This window comes from Brassica oleracea, chromosome C7, assembly GCF_000695525.1.
Source record: "Brassica oleracea var. oleracea cultivar TO1000 chromosome C7, BOL, whole genome shotgun sequence".
NCBI classification, from domain to species: Eukaryota; Viridiplantae; Streptophyta; class Magnoliopsida; order Brassicales; family Brassicaceae; genus Brassica; species Brassica oleracea.
This window is the reverse complement of record NC_027754.1, coordinates 34534018-34559633: the sequence shown is the minus strand read 5'-3', so window position 1 is coordinate 34559633 and position 25616 is coordinate 34534018. Positions and strand designations below refer to the sequence as shown.

Sequence of the window (25616 nt, the reverse complement as noted above, 5' to 3'; positions counted from 1 at the left end):
TAAAGCAAATAGAAATGTTTGCTCATGGAACTTGGAAAAAATGCAAGTCAGGCAGTAAAAAGTAAAAATCCATAGACATCTCAGAAAATAAAAAGTAAAATAGCAAACGAAATCAAAACGCAGTGAAAACGCTTTGTATACAATCATAGAGTATGTGAAATGGCAAACTAGAGATAACATGTGCTATATATACTTGTGGTGCCGACCTAAGATGAGGCTTGGCGAGCACGAACCAGTGCATTGAGTTCCCTCACTTGGCTTCTCAGTCTCTCTGGGTTGCAGAAAAAGTCCATGAATACTCGTCTTTGAAGTTCCACGTCCTTGGAGTGATGTTTCACGATCTGCAACAATAAATATTTAAAGGAGCTGAGTTTACTCAAATTTTCTATCCAATACGATACAGACGTCCTCGTTCGTTCGTGAGAGAGGAATCAAAATGAGTAGATTAAGGCTCACCTCCCTTTTCTCGCGGTGCTCTAGCGTTACCTCCTCCACTGCTGCAGAGAGTTTGGAGTTGATTTTTCCCATCTCATCAAGTTCTTTCATCAGCGGCTAATGTTTACATTACATGGGGAAACAACATGAATTAAAACTCCAGGTCTTTAGATGAAGGATTGAAATTGGTAACAGAGAACTGAGATTTCTTTTACCCATGGTGTCAATATGGGCTGTGCCGTAGTTGAAGATGCAAAGAGAAGTTGCTGCAGATTCTGAATAAGGGTACACCTGAGAAACGGAGAGAGGCAACAGTGACATATGATCATAATAAATACTTGTTTCTGTGGAAGAACTCGAAGAATGTTATGATGATTTTGGACTCACAGCTCGTTAATGCATCTATTTCTGTCATCTGGAAGGGAATTCTCGAGGTCAGACTGAAGAGATGATAGATCCGATTGAAGAGAAACTATCTGCTGAATGATGGCTGGAGCTGAGACATAAGTTGATAACCCGGCTTGGACATCTATAACAGGAATAGACGAAAATCATCAGCCAAAATTAAAGTTGGGAAATATCAGACAAAAGAGAATAATTTTGTCAAAATGATAGTGTTGACTACTTGAGTGGATGCTCAAGAGATCTCTAACTCCATGTAAAAAGCAGTCACGGTCATCCACTGCTCCCTGTTCTTGGACATCAGATGCAGCTTGGATCAGTGACAAACACCGTCCCTGTATATATAGTCAAAGATGAAATTAGTTTCATTATCCCATAATTGTAGGAAAGCATGGACTGTAACTATGGATATGACCATACCACACGGCTTCTTGTGGCGGAGAGGTAACCCTGGAGTTCGGATTCAATTACTTTTAGCAGAGAGAATGCTCCAAGCATGTTTTTCTTTTCTAGCTGACATGCTAATTTCAAGAACTGGTGTCTTGCAAGCTGATTAACCAGGTGATTGATGAACTGCGACAAAATATTCGGAATATCAACGACAGTGAAAAGTAGATCTTGTGGCGACTACAAAGAAAACGTAAGGCCAACATACCACTTTCTGTTTACTAATATACAGTTCTTGACGCATGACCTTTAGATCGTAGTCACCTACAAGGTTATGGTGAGTAAAATCATATGAAATCCCAAAATCATCAAAAAGCAACAAGTAAAGAGCAGAGAGTAAATGTTGAGTACCTTGCAAGATATAGGTGTCCTGGAGTTGAGCAAGCTCCCAACATAGTTCCGGAATAGTCTGCAATGAAGGACATATTAAGCAAATATGTAGTTACTAAAATAAGTGCATACACCTTATAGTTTAGAAACACAAAACTTGAAACGTTAAGCATTGGGTACATGAACAGACCTCAGATAATAGTTTTTCTTCTTTCTGATAAAGGGTCGAGATTTCTTCGACTAGATCTGCATGTTTTCTCCTGCAAAAGTAAGAACATGATCACATGAATAAAGTATGACGAGAGAATGACTCAACGATGATATTGTCAATATCTTGCTTTTCTACCTTAGAGAATGTAGATCAAAATGAATATGAGCTTCAACTGATGTTACTTGAGATTTCAGTGTCAAGAGAATAGCTTGTTGCTTAGCGTTCTCGACCTGGGCTTCAATCCATTGTCTCTCACTTGTTCCAAAGCTGTGAACAATAGGAATATATCTTTGACAGTGAGAAAACTTGTATGCGTGAAAAATTCAAAAGAAAAATTATGCAGTGAGTGGTCTCTAGTATATCTCTCGCTTGGCCACGTAACAAGAGAGACCTTTGGACGCAAGTAGCGTGAAAGCTAAAAACTATACTGTAGGAGTACCACGCAATACATACATGGATCGAAGCCGCTGCAGTTCAGATACACGTTCATGTTGTGACTTTTCCAAATCTGCTGCATTGTAAACAGACAAGTTATAGATGCACAATAGCTTCAAACAAGTCAGAAACTATACACCATAACAAGATATATGATTTCTATCATAGAGGGGGAGTTGCATAACTGGACAAGGATATGAGCATTTCAGGCAAAACAATAGTATACGAAGACAAAATAACACTGTAGGAAAGTTACCTCGCAACATGTTTGATGTATCATCGAGACTAACCCATGAGCATTTAGATTTTCCTTCCTCTGCAACTAAACGGTATGGCCCCTGACATGATAGTGGATAAATTACATCAAACAGAGTACAAAAAGGTGCAAGATAAATAACACTTGATACTTTCTCCATTCTCAGAATTCTTCAAATTATAGCATTTCTCACTAGGTATACTAAGGATAAGATCTCGACTAGATTGGCTTTCCTATATGATGAAGAGAAACTGAAATCATCAGCAAGGTATTCACCACTAATGCCATCCACTTACTGTGTCCAGCTGCTTAGTAAACCACTGGTTTAGCTCCTTTGTGCATGCTGAATCTCCAGCCAAGTAGGCATGAAAATCGGAGTAAGCTAAGTAGATTCCATCCTCTGCACATGTGAAACAGCCAATTAAGTTGGCTAAAAGAGTTGATGCCAGTTAACCATGATATATGTTCTTGAAAATAATCAGTAACAAAAAGTTTCTACTAACTTAGAAGTCAAAACCCAACTCTTTGTCTATCAACCAGAAAAAAATTACTACAGAAAAAACAACTCGCTGCCTACGTGAAACTCTAAGCACAAATAACAAATAGAATCGTTCCATAACAAAAATACTGGCTACGAATACAAACCCATTTTAACTAAACGCGACTATCTTATGCAGCTACAGTTCCGCATGCTAATTTAAAAGTACAGTGCATTCAAGCCAATTAAAATATTCAGCTTCAAAGCAGATTTCCGATAGCTCACCAGATATAGAAATGTTAAATCAAAAGATAGAGAAAGGAGACGAAGTATACCTTCGCCGGAATGATAATGCGCCAGCTCTTGAGAAGTGGAAGCCAATCTTCCTAGAACTCCATTCATCTAAATCACAGGAAAATACCGAAAGGACACATCACAAACTTATCTCAGACCAAAAAATTGCAAATCCCTCAGACACCAGCGTGAGGGCATGTATCAAACCTGCAAATTTCTAGCAGACAAACTGTCTTCTATAGCTGTTATCTGTCCAGTGACAGCAGAAGTAGCAGCAACTCGAGCACGTCTCCCTTGAATAAGAGATGAAGATTGGCCAGTGAGTAAGTCATATTGTGTCTGTAACCGCCTTAGCTGCCTCTGCAGCTCCAAGGCTTCCGCCTTATGCGCCAAAGTTGCATCTCTGTCGATTAGAAAGAAACTGTTAACGATGTTGATGTAGTATTCGGTATACAGGACTAGGTAAGTAAAATAACAGCTCTGATGACATAAGGAGATCTCACAGAATAAGAACTTAAGTGTAGTCATACTTGAAAACCAGGTGACGTAAAACAAAGTCCACGGAAAATTCTCACAGGGAATAACAAAATACATTTATATAAAACACCGAAAGGTCAGAGAAACCTAAAGCACTCATGTAAATGCATGATGACATAAGGAGATAAGTGAAATGAAACAAAATTTCAAAATTATGCTACTTCTCACAGTGAAGTGATGAACGAAGAACATTTAACAATGCACCATCATATGTCAATAAAACATAGTATACACATGATTTGATCACCTAAGGAGATCTCACACACTAAGACACGGTTGTACACATTCCAAGTGACGACAAACTAAGTCGTTGGCAAAGCTTTCTTATAATAGTACAAACTTCCCTTAAAGCATGAAACAAAAAGTACAGAATCGCATGTGTGATATGAGGGTCTAACCTTACTTCTTTTATGCTTTCTTCTGCTCCAAAAACTGCCTCTTGGTTATTTCTCCTGGAAGAAAATGCTGATATGCTATCATAGGCCTGGTCTAGATCCTCGCCCTAAATCCATGAAAAAAAAAGAAAAAAGGAAGCGCACCATAAGAAGCCAAGGAAATAACATCATAAGACGAACGCATATAGGTTTCATGAACTCTCAAATCCGGAACCAAAAAAAACATAAGCAGAACGGCACAAAGAGTTACCTCTAAGAGCTTCCCTTCTCTTTGAAACTGCTCATATCTAGATCCAGAAACAAGAGAAACAACCCATTAGCCACTGATATACAAACTAACTACATAGGCAGAACTATCTTGCAGTATAACTCTCATAGAATAGCTAGGATGAAAGAGCTTTCGATTCACCGGATTCCTAAGGGATTATACAATTGAAAACCTTTATATATGACTGCATTTCTGGAATATGACATGCAGCTGAAACTAAAATCAAGAAAATCATCGATGAAATGAGAAAATAAGCTATGCAGCAAAGTGTAGCCTAAAGGCTTATACTAATTACGGAAATGCGATGTTCATCAGCTAATATATACCTAATTCACTAAAAAGCTAACACGAATTCAACCGAATCTGATTAAAAAGCAACATTGAGAAGTGAAACAATCGAGCTCTGGAACGAGAAAGAGCACAAATCGAGAAAACGCACAGGGAGAGTTCGGGGAGGGAGAGGACATTGGAGGGGCGAAGAGAGGAACAGATCCAGTCGAGGATAGGGCGTGCGTCGTCGTACTGGAACGGCCATTCGAAGCTGTCCGGGTCTAGCTTCCCGGCGCCTTCGTAACCTAGCTCCGCCACCAGAGAGCACAGTCTCGCACCGCTCATCTCCGATTTGCTTCTTCAGCCAAATCAGCCGGTTAGATCGCAGACTCTAAATTGAAATTTGAATTTCACTGTGTCATTTCTTTAGACGGTGGTTCGATTTTGAAAGTTTTGTGGAGAAAAAAAAGGCATTTGGTTTAAAATAATTTTATTGTTGATCTTACTTAATACGAAGTTACGATTTTCTTTCTCATCTAATGTGGTTTTTTTTTTTGGATTAGCCAGCTAAATCGATTATATAATGAGAAATGGCAGTCCATATATACCAATAACTTGTATATTTACACAGATGTAACTTTAACTTTTCAGATGATGTATATTTTTTTAATGTTCATTATATCCGTTTTTTGCATTGCAACCTAAGTTATAATACATTTGCGAATTGTTATATTGAGCAGAGAGAAATTACCCTAATTACTACAATCAATACATTTTTCTTTTTGAAATAAACCATTTCATATCTTTCTATCTCTTTGTTTCTCCGTCGAGACAATCTCTCCTCTCTCTCAATCTCTTTGGTTTCTTGTCGTAACCATCTCTAATCTTTCTCAATCTCATTTTTTCACATTTTTCTTTGTTCATCTTTGCCGTCCAATAAAAACAAAGCCACCTCGAACGTCTTTACCTCAAGCTACCTCTTCTCCGCCGCAAATCATCGAGTCTATCATGAGTCACCGGATCATCTCCGACGTCTTTCTCTGCCGAGGTCGTCATGCTCAGACTCAAGTGTCGCCGTCGTGCTCATCCTCGTCGTCTCTATCTCGTTACGGAAGAGATCGAGCAACAATGGTGATTTCTTCTGTTTTCTAACACAAGTCCTCAATATTTGGATATTATTGAGTTGGCCCCAGTATTTCCAAGGATAAAAAAAGCTTCACGAATCGGTCCAGACTTTCAGATTCTACATTTCAAACTCTTTAAGAATTTCCCGAATGGTCCTAAGAATCTTAGATGTTTCAGTGTTACAATTCAAGTTACCATATTGAGATAACTAATATATATTACCGGCTAAATATAACCAAAAAAGTCAAGTAAAATCTTAACCGGCTATTTCACAAATTACAACATTAATTAATATATATTACCGGCTGACTATAACAATGTCAAGATAATTAGTATATATTACCGGCTATTGTAACAATGCCGAGTTAATTTTATGTTTAGTCGAACATGAAAATCTAATCATATGTTTAGTGATTTATTAGAGAGTTTATTTTTTGTCTCGATTTGATACAAATAACAACCATTAACTGATCAAAATAGCCGGTAAATATAAATTAGATATCAGCTAAATTGTAAAGTATCCAGATAAATCTGAATATAACAATGCTAATTAAATCAAGAAAAATAATTACAAAATATGTAAAATAGCAGGGGCTAGTCTAGTTTTACAAAAACAACAAAAATGGATCAATGCCGTGAACTTGCATCGATCGAATTGAGAAGATCCAACCGCTCGATTCATCATGCTCGAACCGCATCACCCGATCCAGCCCAAGATGTACAAACTGATCGCTTACTGAAAACCATTCTACTCGATTCAATCCTCTCGGCCTAAGCCTCATCTCCTGCACCCACGATCGAACGACGGAGATGTGGCGGCGGCGAGAAGAAAAAACGCAGCGAGAAAAGAAATACGTGGACACGGAACCACTATGGTGCTGCAGAGATGTGGTCACAACGGTGAGACGGAGACATGCGAAAAGATAAACTGATCATAAGAACACCAGTGACCGGAAGAAACACGATTGCAGAACAGCACATTAAGTGTAAGTGAATATAAGTATTTTTCCGTTTATAAAAATATCTTCTCAATTTATACATATATCATTACCTCGAACATCTCTCCAGTTGTATTCGACTTAGTCCATTGGGCCTTTAATCTTAATATAAGTATTTGTTGTTAAAAAAAAATCATTACGTGTGTGTATATATATATAAAATATATATTGGTTCTTTATATAAATATTTATACTACTTAATTAAAGAGAGGGGAAAATGGTAAAATACTTCAAGACAAAATCTCTGACTCTAATTGAGCGGTTGCAAAATTTTCGGTTATTGTATATTTTTCTTGCAAATGGCTCTTATATAATTTAAAAAAAATTCAAAACTAGTTTGCTGTAATTATTTTTAGGCAATTTTAATAAATAGATTATTTTTAAGTAAGTTTGACAAAAAAAAATATTTTTATGTTTTTATTACAAAAATAGACTCTAAGAAAAAAAATGACTAAAATGTTTCAGATAATAGGTAAAAAGACTCTAATACATTAGATATATATTAAAAAAATTATAGTTGAAGTTTTTTTGTTTGAACTTTTTTTTTGTAATTCGAAAAAAAATTTGAAAATAATTTCAAAATTTTATTTTCAAATTTTAATATTTATTTTTTATTTTATAAAATTTTAAACTTTAATCTCAAATCTCCACACATTATTGTTTAGATTAGTCAATTCTAAGGGTATAAGTGTATATTTATCTTTTTAATGAAACATTTTAGTCATTTTGATTCTATATTTACGACAAAAAATTTTTTTAATGTTATCCTAGAGTATTTCTCTTATTTTTAAGTATAGTTAATTATATTATCATATAAATACTTACATAAATGATTTTATAGCCAATAATTATATATATGTTGTCGTGACTTATATATGACTACATTATTCTTAGCCGTGATATTTTTATACGGAGACTTTCTATAAACGTTTTTTTCATTAATCTAAATATTTTCTTTTTCTTGAACTAGAACTAGAAATCCATATCTAAAATCATTTGCAAAATTATAGTCTCAGTTAAGAAAAATAGACAGTTCTGGTAGAGGTTCCAGCTCGCTAACATCCTACTAATGTCCTGCCAGTTCCAAAACAAGATTTCCTCAAAGCCAAACCCAAGAAATATGGTCTATCCACCTCGCTAAGAAGATTATCCATACCTCCGACATGCATGTTGACTGGTTAAAGAGGTACGGATGATACATGAATTGGCATTAAATGCCTAGAGACAAGGTGCGTTGAACCCGCGTCGCAGCGAATATGTAATCTCATTCTGACAGGGACTGAATATATGATTTCATCACGAAGGATGACGAGTTGTCTTTTGTGTCATCTGAGACACTCTTCGCCTATAAAAAAGATCTTTGTTAACCGAACAAAAGACCGACTTTTTTTCCGAGCAAACAGAGATAAAATTTTACTTAGCGATCTCGATACTCTTGTAAGCGTGAGTTCTATTCGTATGTCGACCTTGTTTCATTCCTGTAATTTCCTTTACTTCAATTTACTTCTAATACAAACGAGATTTCCCGACCTACTTTATTCTTTTATCATTTCTTAATTAAAGATCTGAACTCACACTTCGATAAACCCAAACACCGCAGTAAATGCAAAAACATTACACGAACTCCATCACGAAGAAGCGAGCATCGATGTATAAACCATACATGAACGTGGAAATCACACAACTGAATCAAAAGCAGAAAATCGTAGGAACTAAAACTGAAACAATAAACCAAAACACTATAACGTCCACTTCCTTGCAAGAAAAAGCTTAGCGATTACAATCCATTTTTCATACAAAAATAAAAAGCTTAGAGATCAAAACCACTTCATGGCTTTGAATTTAGCCGTAAACTTCAAAAAAATTAAAGGAAGAGCTCGAACATGACCTGACCTACACACGCTGCCATGTCTTGTTTTACGATAATGTTTGATCCAACTTTTTGCATAGTTATATTATTGTTGGACGAATTATTCTCGGGTTCACCCATAGAATGAACCAACCAATAGAATTTTGTTATTTCGTATTCGATATTTTTTAGAAAATAAAACAAAATATTATCAATTATGTTATATTTTAAAAATAAAAAGTTAAAATAATAATAATAATATGAGTATTTACAAACAAAAAAAAATTTAAAAATATTTTTAACATCGTCAGCAAAACACTAAACATTAAACCCTAAGTCATAAACCTTAAACCTTTAGATGAATCCTAAACTCTAAATCAAAACATTAAAACACTAAACTCTAAACCTTATATTATTCTAAACGCTAAACTCTAAATCCTAAACCATAAACCCTAAACCCTTGAATGTTTTAGTGCTTAGCTAAGAGTTTAGGATTTATGACCAGTCTGAACAATAAATAGTATAATTTTTTTTTGGGGGGAGGGGGGAGAGGTGGGATCTTTGAAATTTTTTTATGTACTGTATTAGAAATTCAGTGAAATAGATTTCAATAACATTATCCGCGCAACAAAGTGGAAATGTATAAGCTAATTTAATCAAAGCTAGTTGCATGATGATGTCTTTAACCTTGCTTTACACTTTAGAGTGCTACATTTTAACGCATTCTCTTTCCCTGATTTTAAAGCATGGGACTATTCTAAGCTTTATTAACATTTGATTGCCATAATTGAACCACTTTGTCTCTCTTTTTTCCTTTTAAACACCCACTTTTCTCTTTATTTAAACGTGTATTTTTCTTCGTTTTTCTAAAAGATAATGAAAAATGAAAATCCATAAGGAAATTAATAGCTTTGTTTATCTTGTAACCTGAATTTTAATAGTTGTAACCTAAAGAAGAAAAGACGGGAGCATGTCATAATTATTCTAAAGTCACGCCCAACATTTACGTGATAATAGTTTAACATTGTGTAAAGTCATTTGGTTATGCTGTCCAAAACAATAACATTTGCTTATACAAGAGCATCTTTATCCATAGAAACACTAATGAGTTTCTAAATGATTATTTAATTATATAAATATAGTTAGTGGAGTTAAGAAATATAGTTAATAAACTGTTCGATTTTGTGTCATAGTTAATAAACTGTTCGATTTTGTGTCTCCAATAGTAGTTTCTTAATTAAAGGTTTTTTAAAAAAAAATATTAAATTTTTTTAAGATAAAATTTATTTATTAAATAAAACATATTAAAAGATAACATTTTCGACATAGGATTTTAAATAAAAACATAAAAACAAAGATTACTAAAATAAACGGCAATAATTTGAAACACTAGTCGGAGCTCAGTTGTTGTCTTCATCACGTCCAAATTTACGCCATATATGTTCAACCAAATCAGCTTTCAGGCGTTGATGCATTTGTTTATCACGAATTTGAGTTCGAACACCCCTCATATTGGCGATATTTGAAGGCATATATGTAGAATACGTGAGATCGACATGTGAACTTCCGGCGTCTTCTCCTTGTTGGAACTCTGAAACATTAAACTGAGTGTATCCATCTCGTTCGTCTTCTACTATCATATTATAGAGTATGATACACGCTCTCATAATATTCTCAATTTTGACTTTATCCCAAAAAGTGTCGGATTCTTAATAATGGCAAAACGAGCTTGCAAGACTCCAAAAGCACGCTCGACATTTTTTCGGGCAGCTTTTTGACGCTGAGCAAATAAAACTGCTTTCGGGCCTTGTGTTATTTGAATAGATTGGATAAAAGTTGCTCATTTCGGGTAAATCCCGTCGGTGAGATAGTAAGCCAATTGGTACTCTCTTCCATTGAAGGAGTAAGTGACTTGCGGAGCTTGACCGTTTATTATGTCATCAAAAACAGGTGAGCGATCAAGAACATTGATATCATTTAAGGTACCTGGAGGTCCAAAAAATGCATGTCATATCCAGAGATCATATGAAGCAACCCCCTCTTAAACGATGGTTGGCTTACCCGAACCACGAGAATATTACCCTTTCCAAGCCGTGGGACAATTCTTCCACTCCCAATGCATACAATCGATACTTCCTATCATCCCGGGAAATCCACGCTGCTCACCAATATAAAGTAGACGTTGAAGATCAACGGGTGTTGGTCTTCTTAGGTACTCATTGCCGAATAAATTTATTATTCCTTCCACAAACTTTTCCACACACGCCCGAGTTGTAGTTTCACAGAGCCGAAGGTATTCGTCGACCGTATCAGCCGCAGTACCATATGCTAAGACACGAATAGCTGCGGTACACTTTTGGAGTGTAGAGAGCCCAAGCCTTCCAAGACAATCTTTCTTTTGACGAAAGAAGTGAACTTCGTTGGAGAGTTGATCAACAATGTGCATGAACAATCACCTGTTCATTCTAAATCGTCGTCGGAAGAAATTTCCAGGATATGTTAGAGTTTCACTGAAATAATCATTCCATAAACGTATATGGCCTGCTTCACGGTTTTTTTCGATATAAACACGTTTTTTCCTTTCCGACTTCTCCTCTTCTTGACCACCATAAGCAACGACAAGATTCTCGAACGTTTGATCAAAACATTGATCAAAATATTCATCAAAATATTGATCAAAATCATCAGGATTATTATGAGAAGAAGATGCCATGGTTACCTGCATCAAAATATTCATCAATATTTTTTTTTCATGAAGCCTCATATTATAAAACCCTTCTTAATCACCTTCAATTAAAAAAAAACTAAGCCTCATATTATTATTATTTTTGTCATAAAGCTTCATATTATATAAGGTTTGAAAAAATATAACTTGGTAGGTATTAAACCCCTTCTTAATCACCTTCATTATAAAAAAAAACTAAGATGAATGTTTGTGAAATTGCCTTACGGGGTATCTCTTTATGCAGCCCTTGTTTTGTTGTACCGCTTGGTATGTTTTGTTGCAGGCCTTGGTATATCACACCTTGGTATGTTTTGTTGCAGCCCTTGGTATGAGAAAGAGAAGATGATATTGCCGATGATATGAGAAAGAGAATATGAGAAAGAGAATTTGAGCGAGAGAAGATGAAAATGACACAAAGAAACTAGAATACTTTCATTTCATTACAAACTATTTCCGTGAATACTTTCATTTCATTACAAACAAGAGAACTTCATTTCATTTAAAGACAATGCGAGTACAAAACAACAAACCCAACAGCAGTCTTGTGACACAACAAAACAAGAAAGACCAAGCTGTTTCCTTGACACAACAGACCAAGAAAGACATAACTACTTCTGTGACACAACAAACCAACAAAGACATAAGACTGATACAAGAAAACAACAAAACACTTCAGCTTTTCCACGTCTGTGACACAACACGAGAAGACCACTGCAATGCTCCACTATGTGATGAACACAACACCTGAAAATAATAAAATTAATATGAGAACAACAACACATAAGAATAATAAACAGAAACAGAATCCTGAGATGTGCTCACCCTTCGGTTTCACTGCAATGCTCCACTATGTGATGAACAAACTACTCTGAGCCGCCTGATACAAAGCTAGAATAAGAATGAGAACCATAACCAACATAAAACAGAAACAGAACTTACTAAATAAGAAGTAACAATAAGCTTACCCAATATTTCTGTAATAAACTTCGTTTTTAAAGCTTCTTCAAAGTCAGATAGTGTCTCTTTTTTGGCAATGAGAGTCTCAAGCAGCCCCATCTTGGACAATCTCTCTTTCACTTCCAAATCTTTCTCCTTAATTGCCCACAAGTTCTGAAACTCAGAGACACCCTTGAGGGCTTCACCGATTCTCTTACCACTTCCTCGTTTTGAGGCCTTGACACCAGGAAGACGTTGCTCAGCATCATTGGTAGTTGTGTAAGAGCTTGAGGACTGAGCACCATCGTCGCACTTTCTCTTCTTACAGCTTCCATCAATCTTACTGCTAGATGCTTCACACCATTTCTGGTCATACCTTAACTCATCCCACGCATGTTGAAGATTAAATTTGATCTTGTGATCATTGAAGAAGATCTCGTGTGCTAGTTTAACTACATCATTCTCATTCATTCCACTTGTCTTCTGTCTTGTTGCAGCCTCATAAGAACCAAAAAACTTGGAAACGAGATCATTTATCTTCTGCCACCTCTGCTTACACTGGTTAAACCCTCGCTTTTCACTGCCTTGAATTTTGGACTAGCTGCAAAGTAATCAGCTATACGCTTCCAGAAAGTAGCAGCTTTTTGCTCATTGCCTACAACAGGGTCTTTGCTGGTGTTCAACCATGCGCTAATAAGCACAACATCCTCAGTGAGACTCTATTTCTTTCTTTCTTTTCTCTCTGATGGTGTGTCTTCACCCAAACTTGAAGGTTTAGTACACTGAGTGCTAAAAGCAGGGAGTTGTGAACAACTCTCACGGAAAAAGGTTTGAGGAGGGAAACCATCTTGTTGACTGTTCAACAGATCAACAAAGTTGGCGTTTTGACTATATACGAATCCATATGCTAGACTGTCAAAGAAGAGAGAAAGCAGAATAAATGTGTTTGAAGATGGAAAGAGTCACAATGAACGTGTTTAGCTGATGGAAGGAAGAGAGAAATACAAAGAAATGTGTTTAGCAGATGGAACGCAAGAGCAGTAACTACATAGTTTAATATAGATGAGTTATCAGAATTAACCTAATTGTAAGCAACATTCATTATCACAATTAACTCTACCACAAACTTAACTCTAAGCAAGCACACTGTCCCAACCACAACCTAACTGTAAGCATCATTCATTACCACAATTAACTCACGCCATCAGTAAAGAAAAAAGTTAGCAAAAGGAGTGAGTTACTCGTACCATTCAATGCTTCTGTCTCAACAAAGCTCGTCGATGTGATTGTTAACCATCCTCTGTTTCAATTCAATGCTTATGCCTCAACAAAGACACCATCTGTAATCACTTTATCCCTGCAAAGGCAAAGTGAAAAATAACATGAGACAAGCAAAACAATATAATCTCCAAGCAGTGGTTTCTACTTTACAAATTTTATAGAGAGTTGAACCTTGCTCTGTATAATCTCCAGTTGAGAATCATTCTCTTCCACTCGTGCTCCATGTCGTGTCATGTCTCTTTCAGATACCTTCCTCAATTGTTATCAAACAAAATAATGTTGTGTTAATCAACTAAACTAAACCAAAAGTATTGATCCACAAGGACTCAAACGAATAGAAAACAGAGTTCTCGGAGATTCCTAAACTAAACCAAAACTATTGATCCACAAGGAGCTAATTGATGTTAATCGATTATGTTCATTGGTCCTAAAAAAGCTATGAACTTTGAATACAATGGAACGGAGAAACAATAAGAAGAACCTGACCTTTATTAAAGAAGACTTGATTCTTCTTGTGATCGTTGAATCTCAGCTTCTCCTTTCTTGATGCATGACTCTGATCTTCCATCAATCGACAAAATCTGCCTCAGAAACAAACCATCGACGAAGAGAAGACGAAGAACAAACCATCAACTCTCATCTTCCATCAATCAACCAAGAGAAGACGAAGAGATGACGAAGAACAAACCATGATTTCCGATCTTCAATCGATCGACCAAGACAAGACGAAGAACAAACATCGTCGTCCTCTGAGATGTCGAAGAACCGAAGAGAGATGACGGAGAGAACAAGAGAAAGAACCGAAAAAGAAACAAGAGAAAAGGAAAAAAAAAACATGTTTTGTTTTGCCCACCTTCTTACATGTGTCTCCTTCTTTCATTAAGAAACCGATTCACAAACCACATATTAAAAGGGACGGTATCACCCATTTTAATTTAGTTTACATTTAATTAATTGATGTTATTTCTTAAAAAACCCCTTCCCAAAACCGCAATTAAGATGCTCTAAGCTCGTTATTTTCGGGGAAACTATTGAAAGTTTGAAACTCAAAGAATATGGGACTGCTTTTATGAAAGGCAAGCTATATAAAAAGTTATTGAGAAATCCGGAGGAAAATGAAAAGGATAAAAAGAAGGAATTTTAGCTAGAAAAAAAGGCTTTTTCTGTGCCAGGAAATGAATGAAACTTTGGTGTTATTAGCAGAATATCTTCTACAAGATTCATCGACGTCATGAATTCAAAAAATGTACCGTTCAATAATGTAAGTATACCACAGTGAAAAGAAATGGAGGAGGTTTCGACAACGTTGTTATGTGTTGCAAAAGTGTAGCAGTGAAAAAACAAAAAGAGCGAGCGGAATCATCATTCACCATATTAGCGTAGACATCGATTTGGTATCCAACTCATTCGCATATATATGGTTTTGATTGAAAACTTAAGTGTCAATAACCATTGATTTATACTCTTTTTTTTGGTTCTAGCCCGCTAAATTAACTTGACATGCCAGTACACGTTTTAATTATCACTTCAAAAATTGAATTAGCTTAGTAACTCAAATATGATCTAATGAGAGATATCTGCATGAATTCTATTATACCATACTTCAGATATTCAGCGCCAATCTTAAATTTCATTAGAATCTACTATAAATATTCTGCTAAATTCCATAAATCTCGCTGTCCTTCCCAATCATTTAGATCCATTATCTGGTTTACGTTAACTCTTTTTTCTTTTTTTTTTGACCAAATTTACGTTAACTCTTCAATATAGTCCATTCCTTTTCAAATTGAGAAAAAGTTAAGAGGTGGTAGGCTGGTAGCTCTGCTCTGCCACACAAGTCAAACTTTCTGTAGATGAAGAAGCTAAGCTATTCAACTCCTTTCCCATACCTAATCTCTCACCAAATCCAACAGTTACACTACCAAAAAACAGTAGGAAAAATATAAAGAAGTTGCAAAACTAGTCTCACTTTGTTTAATAGTTTACGTAATACAACATGGCTCGCTCTTCCCAGAGCTAACTGATAGAGTTCATCTTATAGAATTCTTTTTTTTTTGGTCAAACATCTTGTAGAATTCATCTCCTTATCCCTACGCATAAATACATACATGGTTTCACAAGCATATAGCCTTCCATCTTTAAAAATATAAAATATTAAGACCCAACCACAGTGTTGTCTGACTCAAACTCCCACGCTTCGTGGCTTCAAAGCACCCGTGTCGGCAAAAAACACCTTGAAATGCACCCAAACCCACCTCCTCTCTTCTGCAATTTCAATAATCAACATTTTTAAACCTATTGTTTAACAATACTTTAAACAATTAAAATGTAAAAAAAAAAAATCTGTGTACCTTTGTGGATTTGACGGAGAGAAGGGTAGGTGAGATCCTGTACAAGTCTTCGTCCACGGGCTTCGTCCTCCGCTTCACCACCGGTGTCGGACAGCTTGCCGGTGCGTCACACTCACGCGCCTCTGTCTTGAAGTTGTTTTGTTCCTTGGAGCTGGTTCTCTTGGGCTCCTGGCCCACCTTAGCCTGAGAATCTCATGATCATATCAGTAAACGACGTTAAGGTGGAGTGTTAAATATAGTAGGGAGGAGAAAGTAAGCACCCGGCGTCGAGGGACGAGGATCACTGCGGGAGCGACAAGGTGGTGGTTGTCGTAAAGATCGCCGCCAGCGAGGTAAAGATCACGATCTTGAGGGTAAGGAGCGTATTGGAGAAAAGAAGGCTGCTGCTGAGTGGTCGCTGTCTCGAAGCACTGAGTGAATGGAACGGCGTCGTTCCAGTCCCAGGTTCCAAACGCCGGCACGTGTCCCCTCCTGCAGTACTCTCCTCCTCCGTATTCCTGATTGAAGAACAAAAAGGAAGTTAAAACATTGTATATCCAAAATAGGTAGAAGGAGAAAGAGAAAGGAGCTTACGTAGTCCATGGTTGTTGTTGTGAACGAGTTTGATGATGTTAGATCTCTGCTTTAAAGTGAGTGAAACAGAGAGATTGTGGTTTTATTTTAATGACCAGATGGGTTTACTCAACACTGAGCCAAAGTTGTCTTAAAGTCTACTTGTAGGGGTGGTTAGTGAGAGAGAGAGAGAGTAGAGACACTGTGTGTGTCTGAGTAGAGAGAGAGTGTGTCTCTTGAAAATTATCAGTAGTGAGTGAAAAATATATTTAAAAAAGTTGGCTTTAGCCTTTAGCTAACTCTTCTTTTTTTGAGCAACAGCTACCTCTTCTTCTATTTTACCTTTTTAACAAAATTCCACTGTATTTTTTTGTTTCTTCGTCTCGTTTATACAGTTTTCTGTACTCTGTCTTTACTTTTGATTTTTAAATGTTTTATCCTTCTTTATAGAAAAAAGGTTTTCTTGGCTGTAGACTTTGTGTTTACATGGGGTTAGAAGGAAAATGAAAACACATTTATTTCCATGGTTGACAAACAAAAAAGACTTGACGTTACTTTCACTATAGAACTTATTTATAACGGAAGTTATTTATTAGATTGACCATGTTTTATGGCCTCTAAAGCTGACTTATGAATTTAGTTATATCAATTCTTTACTCTTTTTTAAAGGTCCGATTCTTTACTAATATTGCTATTCTGTACTGGGAAAAAAGAATACTCCTAAAAATACATTTAGTGGAGCAGATAACACTGATGATCTTTTTATCAGAATATCCAATTTGAAAATGAAATTTTGTTAGAAAAAGTGAAGATTTTAGAGACAGAGGAGTTAATAAAGGAGCTTTATGAAGAAGGGGCCACATGCAACATTACCTCTGTTATGTAGCATTGTGCTATGTGCAGTGTGCAAACAACATTGCCACGACTCCAAGCAATCCCATTTATTATCTTTTGTCAATTTCTCTCCCTTTTTGCTTATAAAATTCCATCTTCACAATGAATATGTCTCTAGTTTTTAAATATTTCATCAGTAGTTTTATTTGACAAAGGACATGTGGGGTTAGGTTAAAATAATTGAAGATGTGCATACCAGCATAATTCAATTTCAACTGCACATTGCAGCCTTTGAACTTGGGAAAGCAGTTTAAAACATATACCAACGGAATGGCATTCTATTGATGTAATAAATGTTTGGGTTTAGGGTATATTAAACCATAAAAGCCGGTAAACAGATCAATTCAAATGGATTTTGACTCTTATAACTTACAAGTAATTATAAATGATTTTGTATACATATACTCTAAGAAGGTTAAGAATCAATTAACAAATTTTACTCGATAATTTTTGTTAATTTTCTTACACCAGAGGTAATCTAATTGAAGTTCCTAATTCGGATCTCGAAAGTTGAATGGCACGAGAGCTATGCCACACATTTAAAATATTCAGAAGATATTTGAAGTGTTATTCTTTGCAAATCAATATGCTACGTCGTGATACTATTAGAACCTATAGTTCGCAGAATTCAGTTCTGGTCAACACGACTATTGTGCTTCTCCATGCAGCCAGAACTATATTCATAGTCTATCAGACGAATCCTATATATATCAAGCGTATTACATCTATCAGCCCATCAAATCAGAGCAAGATGAGATGTTGGAATACATATAACTATATAAGCTATTAAGTAATAACGATGCATACAAATATATTAAAAGTCTAAAACCAGTGGAACCGTTGAAGGTGGATCCACCTTTGAACCGGTGGACGAATATGACTATAAAAACTTAAGTTAATAAATAAAACATTTCGAATTCAGTAGAGAAAGAAATTGAGACAAGGATAGAAGCCAACACGGCAGAGAGAGAGTAGATTTATTCTTGGGTCCGGCGTACGGCCGGCGCATGAGCGAGCGTGCCGTCGCCGAAGTCCTTCGTTTTTCCGCTGAGGTAATACTCATGCCTCTCCTTCGCATCCTCTTCCTGACCGCCTTGTCTGAGCTCTGGTCCAGTTTCCATCCGTCGTCGTCAACTCGGGGAGTGAACCGACATCAATGGTGGCACTGCGTCTGGAGTAACGACGCGATCGTGTGGATGGTTTGGTGTGGTGAAGTCGGCTTGTCAGATTAAGTTTCGATTCCGGGAGGTGAAGGCTTCTACAACTCCGTCGCCGCCGGCCTTGTTACCGGGAGGTGGAGTTTTCTCCAGCTCTGCTATCGCCGGCTTTTGACTCCGGGGGGTGAAGGCTTTCCTTGCCTTGCGTCGCCGACTATTGGTTCCCTAGTTCCGTTTTAAGGTTTGGTTTTTCTATCTCTGTTTATGCGGTTTCGGGTTGGATTCGATGGATGAGCTCTCGTTGGAGGACGATCGAAGCTCTCCGTTGGTAAAGGGTGATGTTTCGAGCGAAGATTTCTTCTCGGTGCTGGTGATGAATGGATGCGGATGAGATCTCGAACTGGCGATTGATGCTCTCCGATAATGGAAACAAATGAGTTGAAGGCGTTTGCGGTGAAGAAGGTGTCCCGGTGAATCGATGGTTGGTTCACAGGTGGTGGCTTGAAGCGGGGGTGATGTCGTGGCTCGAAGCGGCGGCACCTCGTTTTGGTTCTAGGGTTTCTCTAGATGGACTTTCGACCCATGTTTGTGGGGTTAGACTGTCCTCGTTGGATTTTGTAAGTTTTTCGGCTTGGCCCTTTAATCAAATAAGTTCTTGACGTAAAAGAAGAAAAAAAAAGAGAAAGAAATTGAGAATCTAGAAATCTGGAGTCTCCAAAGTCTCAACACGCTCTCCAACATAGGAAATGAAGGGAAAGGCTGCGTCTACGTGCCTCTAAAGAAAAATGGTCAAAGACTATTTTTTCTTTTAATCTTTGTCTTCTTTTTTTTCCGCCAAGTGTTTTTTTTTAAATAATAAAACCGGGTCAAGCTCAGAATACATGGCCCAAGGCCCAAATACATAATCAAAAGGGTTAGAAGCCCAAAAGCCTACCGGCTACAATCTAAACGCTTAAACGAGCCCGCGGCCCAAACCATACAAACCTAAACAACATCAACTGGAAAGCACGCGTCAAGGAGGCTGGCTGCTAAACACGTGGAAGCATCTACATCATCGGATTGACACGCGTCGCAAACCGCCTCGACCTGGCCGTCTCCACCTCGAAGACGCCGCCGGAACCACCTCACCGTACCTTTGTTTCGCCGGATCTCATAACCCGCATCAACTGCCTTCCTCTCCGGTGGTCCTCCGTCGAAAGCGTCATCGGACATACTGCGCTCTCATCAGGACCACCCACTCTTCTCTCGCGATTAAGTCATGTCACCACAACCTCAACTATCTTCTCTTGTCGGCGGTATCATCCACGGAGAGCTTCATCTTCTTCTAAGATCTCATCGATCTATCTAATGTTCACCCGAGCCAACAAGAACAACAACCAAACCGAACTTTCACCGCTAACACCCAAGCTTCCTACGGGTTCCAAGCCGGCAGCGTAGAGCTATGGTTGCCTCCACCCTCCGGAGACAAGACGGCGACGACGGAGCTAGGTAAGCCTCTCCCTCCCAAAAACTGAACCGGCGGCGCAGAGCAAAAGGAGCCTCCACCTCCCGGAGAATAACGACGACGACGGAGCTGTAAAAGCCTCCCTCTCTCGGAGTCGAACCTTGATCTAAACGAGCCGCCTCTCCACCGCAGAAAACCTTCCCCACGACCGCGTCTTCACTCCAAACAACAAACCGCCATGCACCATGGATTAGGCTGGAGCCACAGCTCGGACAAGACGAAAGGGGGGGGATACGAAGGAGAGGCACTAGGATAACTTTTAAACGGACGAACCCCGGTTCCGACGACGGCATGCGTGCAGACGTGCCGGCCGCTTAGCGGAACCAAGACCAGATCTACTTTCTCTCTCTTCTCTCTTTATTTTGGAAGTGATATAATCTTTGTCTTCTTTTAAAACTTGTTATTTTATTTATTTTGTTACAATAACATTTGTGAGCAACTCTGAGGTGTGCAGTAAACTTTTTACGCTTTAAAACGTCTATAGTCCGATGGAGAAAAAGACCAATGGGAGAGCTAATATGTTATATATTCTGTTTCTTCGTTCTCATATATTTGTCCTATTATATACTAACTGATATTCTTATTCGCTTTGTGGTTAAAGTAGCTAACTGTTGTTGTTGTTGTTGTTGATACGAAAAGAATGAAAGAAAAAGGTAAGTTGCTGTTTTGTTTTCTTGTTGATTGGCAATCTTCCGATTATTTACTGAATTATGAAATTCTTAAAACGGCCACGAAGGTTTTTGAGGTGAACCCCCTGAAGAAAAACATAACTTATAATAAGGCTCAAATCAGGCCCATTAACTTAATGTCCATTTTCAATAAGTACTGTGACTTTTTCTTCTTCCATTTGCAGTTAAATATTAGTGGGCTGTAAATTGTGCAAGGATAGTTGGTTGATATACTAATAATTGCAATAAGAGTTTCATGATATAAATAATTCAATCCCGTGATAGTGTATACTAATAATCCAATCTGGTTCACATGTTTCTAGATAAAACTTTAGTAATATACACATGAACCTTCTTATTGCACTGATGCACATTCACTTTGACACCACAACAGATACATTGAATTATAAATGATCTTGCGTGTTGGTATCACCGTAAAATTTCTGCCCAGTGGCGTATATGGGAAAACCAATAATGCGGTCAAGAACAAAATTGAAAACATCACAAGGCCCAAAACCCATACAAGAACTGTGTTTTGACAGGACCACATAATGGCACTATGGAAAATAGAGCCAGAAAGCGATACCTAAAAAGAAGGGCACAATCCCAGATGCCTATGTTTTCACTACCTCCGACACAAGTTTTCAGCATTACTGAATTTAACTACTAATTAATATTTTACCAATCAAAAGAATTCTTCTGTTATTCTTTAACTTTATCTCTAATCCAACCATTAATTCTACTTTGAAAAGGACGATTCTAACACCCAGTACGAAATCAAATCTACGGAGAGACGAAGCATACGATTACGCAAAATAGATAAAACATAATGAACAAAAGCATTAATTAATATCCGAGATGATTTTCGTTTTTATTTCACTAAGTCTTAATGTCAAAAGGGTGAAATTAAACTCAACAAAAGTCATAAGTTAACCGATCCGGTTTTACTAATAACCGGAGATTCCACAAAAGACAAACTACAAAAGCATAATAAAGGATAATAGAAGTTTGTTCAGAAACCGACGAACGATCAGATCCGACGACGACGACAGTTAGACCACCTCTTTGTTTTCTTCCTTGTCACTCTTCTCCACCGGAGAAACAAAGATCCAGGTGAAACCGAACGGGTCAGTCACCTTTCCCTTCACCCCACCTTCAGCTTCCCCCTCCGCGACCTCCTCAACTTTCACAGCTCCGGCGGCCACGGCTTTCGCAACGGCAGCTTCCACGTCATCAGTTTCGAGGAGTGCAGACACAGTCCCCGTCTTCACACTGTTCAAACGTAACACAATCCAAGTCAAGTCAACACAGTATACTCATCCTATCACTAGTTAAAACCAGATCTAAAGCTGAAACCCTAAACAAGAAGATCTAGTCGAAGGAGGAGCTTACTTAGAGCCAGAGTGAACAGAGACGTCGGAGACAACGACGGTAGCACCAGCGAGCTTGATCTCAGCGGAGACAACGTGAGGGAGCTCCTGGTCAGCCTTGCGCTTAGGGTAGAGAGAGTGTTCAGTCTCCGTCGCAGTCGCACCAAACACATCCTTGTAGAAAGCAACAGCTTCACCGACCTTCTGAGCCTCCACGATCAGCTGCGGCTTGTAGGCAGTGAAGGTAACAGACTTCTCCACCACTGTAGCACCATTCGCAGCAGCAACATCTTCCTGGGCCATCGTTGTGAGAAAAGGTTTGTTCGTTAGAGAAAAAACAGAGAGAAGCGATGCAAATGGTGTGTGTGAAGGAACAATGTAGAGGCAGCTGAGGGTAGATATTTATTGTGGACGACGAGAAGCGGAATCGTTTCTTAACCTGACGAGGATTCTAAAATGGTTTGTTACAGCTTTCACGTCCGGGGGTATTTAGTATTTACCCTTACTTTTTCCATTTATTTACAAGCGGGTACCCCTCTTTTCCCTATCCTACGGCCTATACGGCTACGTGTCTCCTCCGCATGTCTTCCCTTATTTCGAATTTTTTAAAGTTAAATATTCGAATATTATTTTAATAAAGTTAGTTTTTTTTTGTCGACAGTAAAGTTAGTTTGTTATCCACTTTCCCTTGCCCAACTAGCTAAGCTAATTATCAATAATTTTTTTGTTTTTGAATTATCAATAATTCTTGGTTCTTAAAATAACACTAAAGTTTTGAGGTTTAATGGATGTATGTGCATGCTAATGAATGTTGGGTCACAACATTTGTAATATCAAACAAGTAACCAACAAAATTACAGTTATTATATAGTGAAACAACATCTATGGACACAACCTCTACTTCCAAAATCTTTCCTTGCTTGTAACAATGATAATATATACGCGATTTTTTCAAGAACTTGGAGTGTCTTTTGGTGTACCTAACCACATGTCAAAAATACAAATATAGAGGCTCTAATGAACGCAGGGAAAATAGACTCCGTATGAAAATATTTGGTGTTTTTTAAGGAACTCACCCATTCTAGATGTTGTGCTGTGATTAATACCAGATGCATTACCCGAGTATATGCTGCCCCATTACCTATCGAGGTCGAAAATGAAAACATCACACACTACTCTGTTACTATCATCTTTTTGGACAAAGCAATTTTGAAATAAACCTTTGTGACAGTCTCAAAAAACATTCCTGGTCTTACTGGTAACGGCTTTCTTCCTGTAACCCTTCCCTGGATCGAACCAAAAAGGCCAAGTAAGACAGAAATAAAGGCTTATCTTTGGTTTAAAAGAAACTTGTTAAACAGAAAATGTTTTAGTTGATCATACTTACCCTTCCATTTAATCTACCCTGCCTTCTTCCTCCTTGGGTTGAAGAATCTTCTCCATTGCTAAGATCATCTGCACCTTCATCTTTTCCTTGCATGACGTTCTGGATCATTTAATGCACACTCTTTCCAGGTTTGAGAGCTACCAATTTGGTTAGGAAATTCACCTGTTTTAATGATAATGCAGCAAGTTCATAAACATGGTGTGATGGACACAATAGTAACACCTCTGATTCAGGCAGAGTGGAGAAACCACGGTCGTTTCTCTCATCAAGTATACCTCCTCCCATCATGTTCCGTGCTTCCTCTCTGATCAAAACAAGTCTCGCTAGTAGTTTTCGATCAGGAACAACTGGTCTTGTTTCCATAGTCTGCAAAAATTCCTCAGACTTGTACATGTGATCTCGAATACAAACATATATACCAAACTAAACACAATACTGTACCTCTAGCAAATCACCAGCTTGATTAGCTATGTCATTCAGATTTGCTCAGGGTCAATGAAGTTTATTACCGTCCTTACTTTCAAAAGCCCCACCACCTGCAGCTACTCTACGCAGCAGCTCTTGTCTACTTTCCTTTTTAGGGGTTCTAGAGAGTAAACCAATCACTTAAACCTGAACAAACAGTAATGGTTCAGTAAAATAAGCTAGTGGAAAGTCTTGAAAGCAAGAAGAAGCTACTTTAAAAATTACTCACATGTGCAAGGGGACTTTTTAGTGAGATGGGATAAGACCCTAAGACAGTCTCCTTAACGACCTCTAACAAACACTTCCTCTGAGCTCAAAATCAAAAGTTAATATCTTTAGATCTTTTTACCCAGCTTAAGTTACAGAACTAACATAATAAAGGCAAACTTAACACTACCCTCTATATCTAGTGGCAATATGGAAGTGATTGCTACATTACAGTGCAAAGCAATCTGAGTTACAAACTCAGGTAGCTACACATGAGATCTTTGTGAACATTAAGAGGGGAAACGCAGAATGGGTTACCTTATCGTCTTGGTCTTTTTGTCAGCGAGTTGAATCATGTAATCAAGAGCCATCATAAACCCTGACTCCATTTGATCAACCCTTTTCCCTATAACTCCTTGTGCAGCCGATTCCACAGCAACGTTTTCAGATGCTTCATTCATCTTCTTCATATCTTGCAACTACAACACATAAGGGCACATTTACATGTAAATCCATTACAGCGCCCCATAACTAGCAAGTAACAATCTATATGCATCATACACGATTCTGTGAAGAGTTACCTAATGCAGCTAAGTTGTTCGACGAAATGCCAAGCTTATGAAAACGAAACAAAAGCAAAGCGTACGTACGAGGGTTATCACTTCTTCAAGAACGGAGGTTACTTGTTCGCCTCCTTTAAGCAGAGCTTCTTACTCAGATTCATCTAGTTTGTCCTCAACGTTAGTTTTACTTTGATGGGTTCCGTATCGTTCGAAGAGTTCCTCGTCAGAGTATCCGCCTCCAACCTCGTATGGGGCGCAGAATTGAACCGAACTCTTCGGTTTCTGGGTTTGCTTTGGACGGAATGAACAATAGGAGAAAGGAGATAATCGATGGGATCGGAGATTCTCTTCTCGAAGGAGAAGAAGAGGAGGGAAAACGAAGGTGAGTAGATTGTAACATGCTTTGTATCAAACGTTTGGGATTCAAAAAATTTGAGGTTCTGGATTTAAATCAAAGGAAGAAATGATGAAGAACACGAAGAAGACAAAACGTAACGCCGTCTGTGGGGATCGAACCCACGGCCACGGGATTAAAAGTCACGCGCTCTACCACTGAGCTAAGACGGCTCACTTGACATCAAATGATTTCAAAACACTAAAATAGCCAGGGATAATAAAAGATTGGTTATAGATACATGTTTGATACACAAAGTCAGGTTTCAATTATGGAAATCTTCAGAGCTGATCAGCAAACATGTAAAGAAGCATGAAGGGTTCCAAATGAGATAATGGTGTTTTAGCATTCTTTTGGTAAATTTTTTTTTTATCATTCTTATTATATAAGTTCATTGAACACACATGTATTAATATTGGATAATTATAACAG

General features: G+C 37.7%; 4 protein-coding genes, 1 non-coding gene and 1 pseudogene across 6 annotated transcripts; all 6 read right to left on the bottom strand.

Moving 5' to 3' along the window:
• Positions 1-12: 12 nt before the first annotated feature.
• LOC106306658 (HAUS augmin-like complex subunit 3) lies at positions 13-5274 on the bottom strand. Of its 2 annotated transcripts, none has more exons than XM_013743351.1 (18): positions 4928-5274; positions 4471-4507; positions 4224-4327; positions 3496-3691; positions 3330-3396; positions 2813-2916; positions 2517-2598; positions 2279-2336; positions 1961-2092; positions 1805-1874; positions 1636-1693; positions 1493-1548; positions 1258-1410; positions 1061-1172; positions 823-964; positions 651-726; positions 457-552; positions 13-341 (listed from the first exon to the last, which is right to left on the bottom strand). In XM_013743351.1, exons 1-18 carry the CDS (start codon positions 5101-5103, stop codon positions 207-209), a joined length of 1854 nt encoding a protein of 617 aa, XP_013598805.1. In that variant the 5' UTR covers positions 5104-5274; the 3' UTR covers positions 13-206. The 2 variants fall into 2 exon arrangements, with proteins under 2 accessions (XP_013598805.1, XP_013598806.1); XM_013743352.1 differs by having other exon boundaries at positions 2279-2333; positions 4928-5272.
• A 7028-nt stretch (positions 5275-12302) lies between these two features.
• On the bottom strand, positions 12303-12862 carry LOC106303153 (glutathione S-transferase T2-like). The gene is made up of 2 exons (XM_013739495.1): positions 12421-12862; positions 12303-12343 (listed from the first exon to the last, which is right to left on the bottom strand). Exons 1-2 carry the CDS (start codon positions 12860-12862, stop codon positions 12303-12305), a joined length of 483 nt encoding a protein of 160 aa, XP_013594949.1.
• Positions 12863-15623: 2761 nt separating this feature from the next.
• LOC106303848 lies at positions 15624-16830 on the bottom strand. The gene is made up of 4 exons (XM_013740190.1): positions 16597-16830; positions 16284-16520; positions 16024-16206; positions 15624-15937 (listed from the first exon to the last, which is right to left on the bottom strand). The coding sequence occupies exons 1-4, from the start codon at positions 16603-16605 to the stop codon at positions 15878-15880; spliced, it is 489 nt and encodes a 162-aa protein (XP_013595644.1). The 5' UTR covers positions 16606-16830; the 3' UTR covers positions 15624-15877.
• Positions 16831-21644: 4814 nt separating this feature from the next.
• Positions 21645-22576, bottom strand: LOC106303713 (uncharacterized protein At5g48480). Its single transcript, XM_013740017.1, has 2 exons — positions 22191-22576; positions 21645-22070 (listed from the first exon to the last, which is right to left on the bottom strand). The coding sequence occupies exons 1-2, from the start codon at positions 22469-22471 to the stop codon at positions 21851-21853; spliced, it is 501 nt and encodes a 166-aa protein (XP_013595471.1). The 5' UTR covers positions 22472-22576; the 3' UTR covers positions 21645-21850.
• Positions 22577-22969: 393 nt separating this feature from the next.
• Positions 22970-25190, bottom strand: LOC106304701 (annotated as a pseudogene).
• Positions 25191-25285: 95 nt separating this feature from the next.
• On the bottom strand, positions 25286-25357 carry TRNAK-UUU. Its single transcript has one exon. It is a non-coding gene; the product is annotated as a tRNA-Lys (tRNA).
• Positions 25358-25616: the final 259 nt, after the last annotated feature.

Excerpts from the sequence above, each read along its gene's own strand:
- LOC106306658 (XM_013743351.1), bottom strand. The coding sequence starts at position 5,103 with ATGAGCGGTGCGAGACTGTGCTCTCTGGTGGCGGAGCTAGGTTACGAA. Across the intron at positions 2,337-2,516 it reads TACATCAAACATGTTGCGAG|CAGATTTGGAAAAGTCACAA; the intron begins GTAACTTTCCTA and ends TTTACAATGCAG. Across the intron at positions 965-1,060 it reads TCTCTTGAGCATCCACTCAA|ATGTCCAAGCCGGGTTATCA; the intron begins GTAGTCAACACT and ends TTCCTGTTATAG.
- LOC106303153 (XM_013739495.1), bottom strand. The coding sequence starts at position 12,862 with ATGAATGAGAATGATGTAGTTAAACTAGCACACGAGATCTTCTTCAAT. Across the intron at positions 12,344-12,420 it reads GTTTATTACAGAAATATTGG|CTTTGTATCAGGCGGCTCAG; the intron begins GTAAGCTTATTG and ends TTCTTATTCTAG.
- LOC106303848 (XM_013740190.1), bottom strand. Across the intron at positions 16,207-16,283 it reads TCCTCGTCCCTCGACGCCGG|GCTAAGGTGGGCCAGGAGCC; the intron begins GTGCTTACTTTC and ends TGAGATTCTCAG. Across the intron at positions 15,938-16,023 it reads TCTCCGTCAAATCCACAAAG|AAGAGAGGAGGTGGGTTTGG; the intron begins GTACACAGATTT and ends TTGAAATTGCAG.
- LOC106303713 (XM_013740017.1), bottom strand. The coding sequence starts at position 22,471 with ATGGCCCAGGAAGATGTTGCTGCTGCGAATGGTGCTACAGTGGTGGAG. Across the intron at positions 22,071-22,190 it reads TCTGTTCACTCTGGCTCTAA|TGTGAAGACGGGGACTGTGT; the intron begins GTAAGCTCCTCC and ends ACGTTTGAACAG.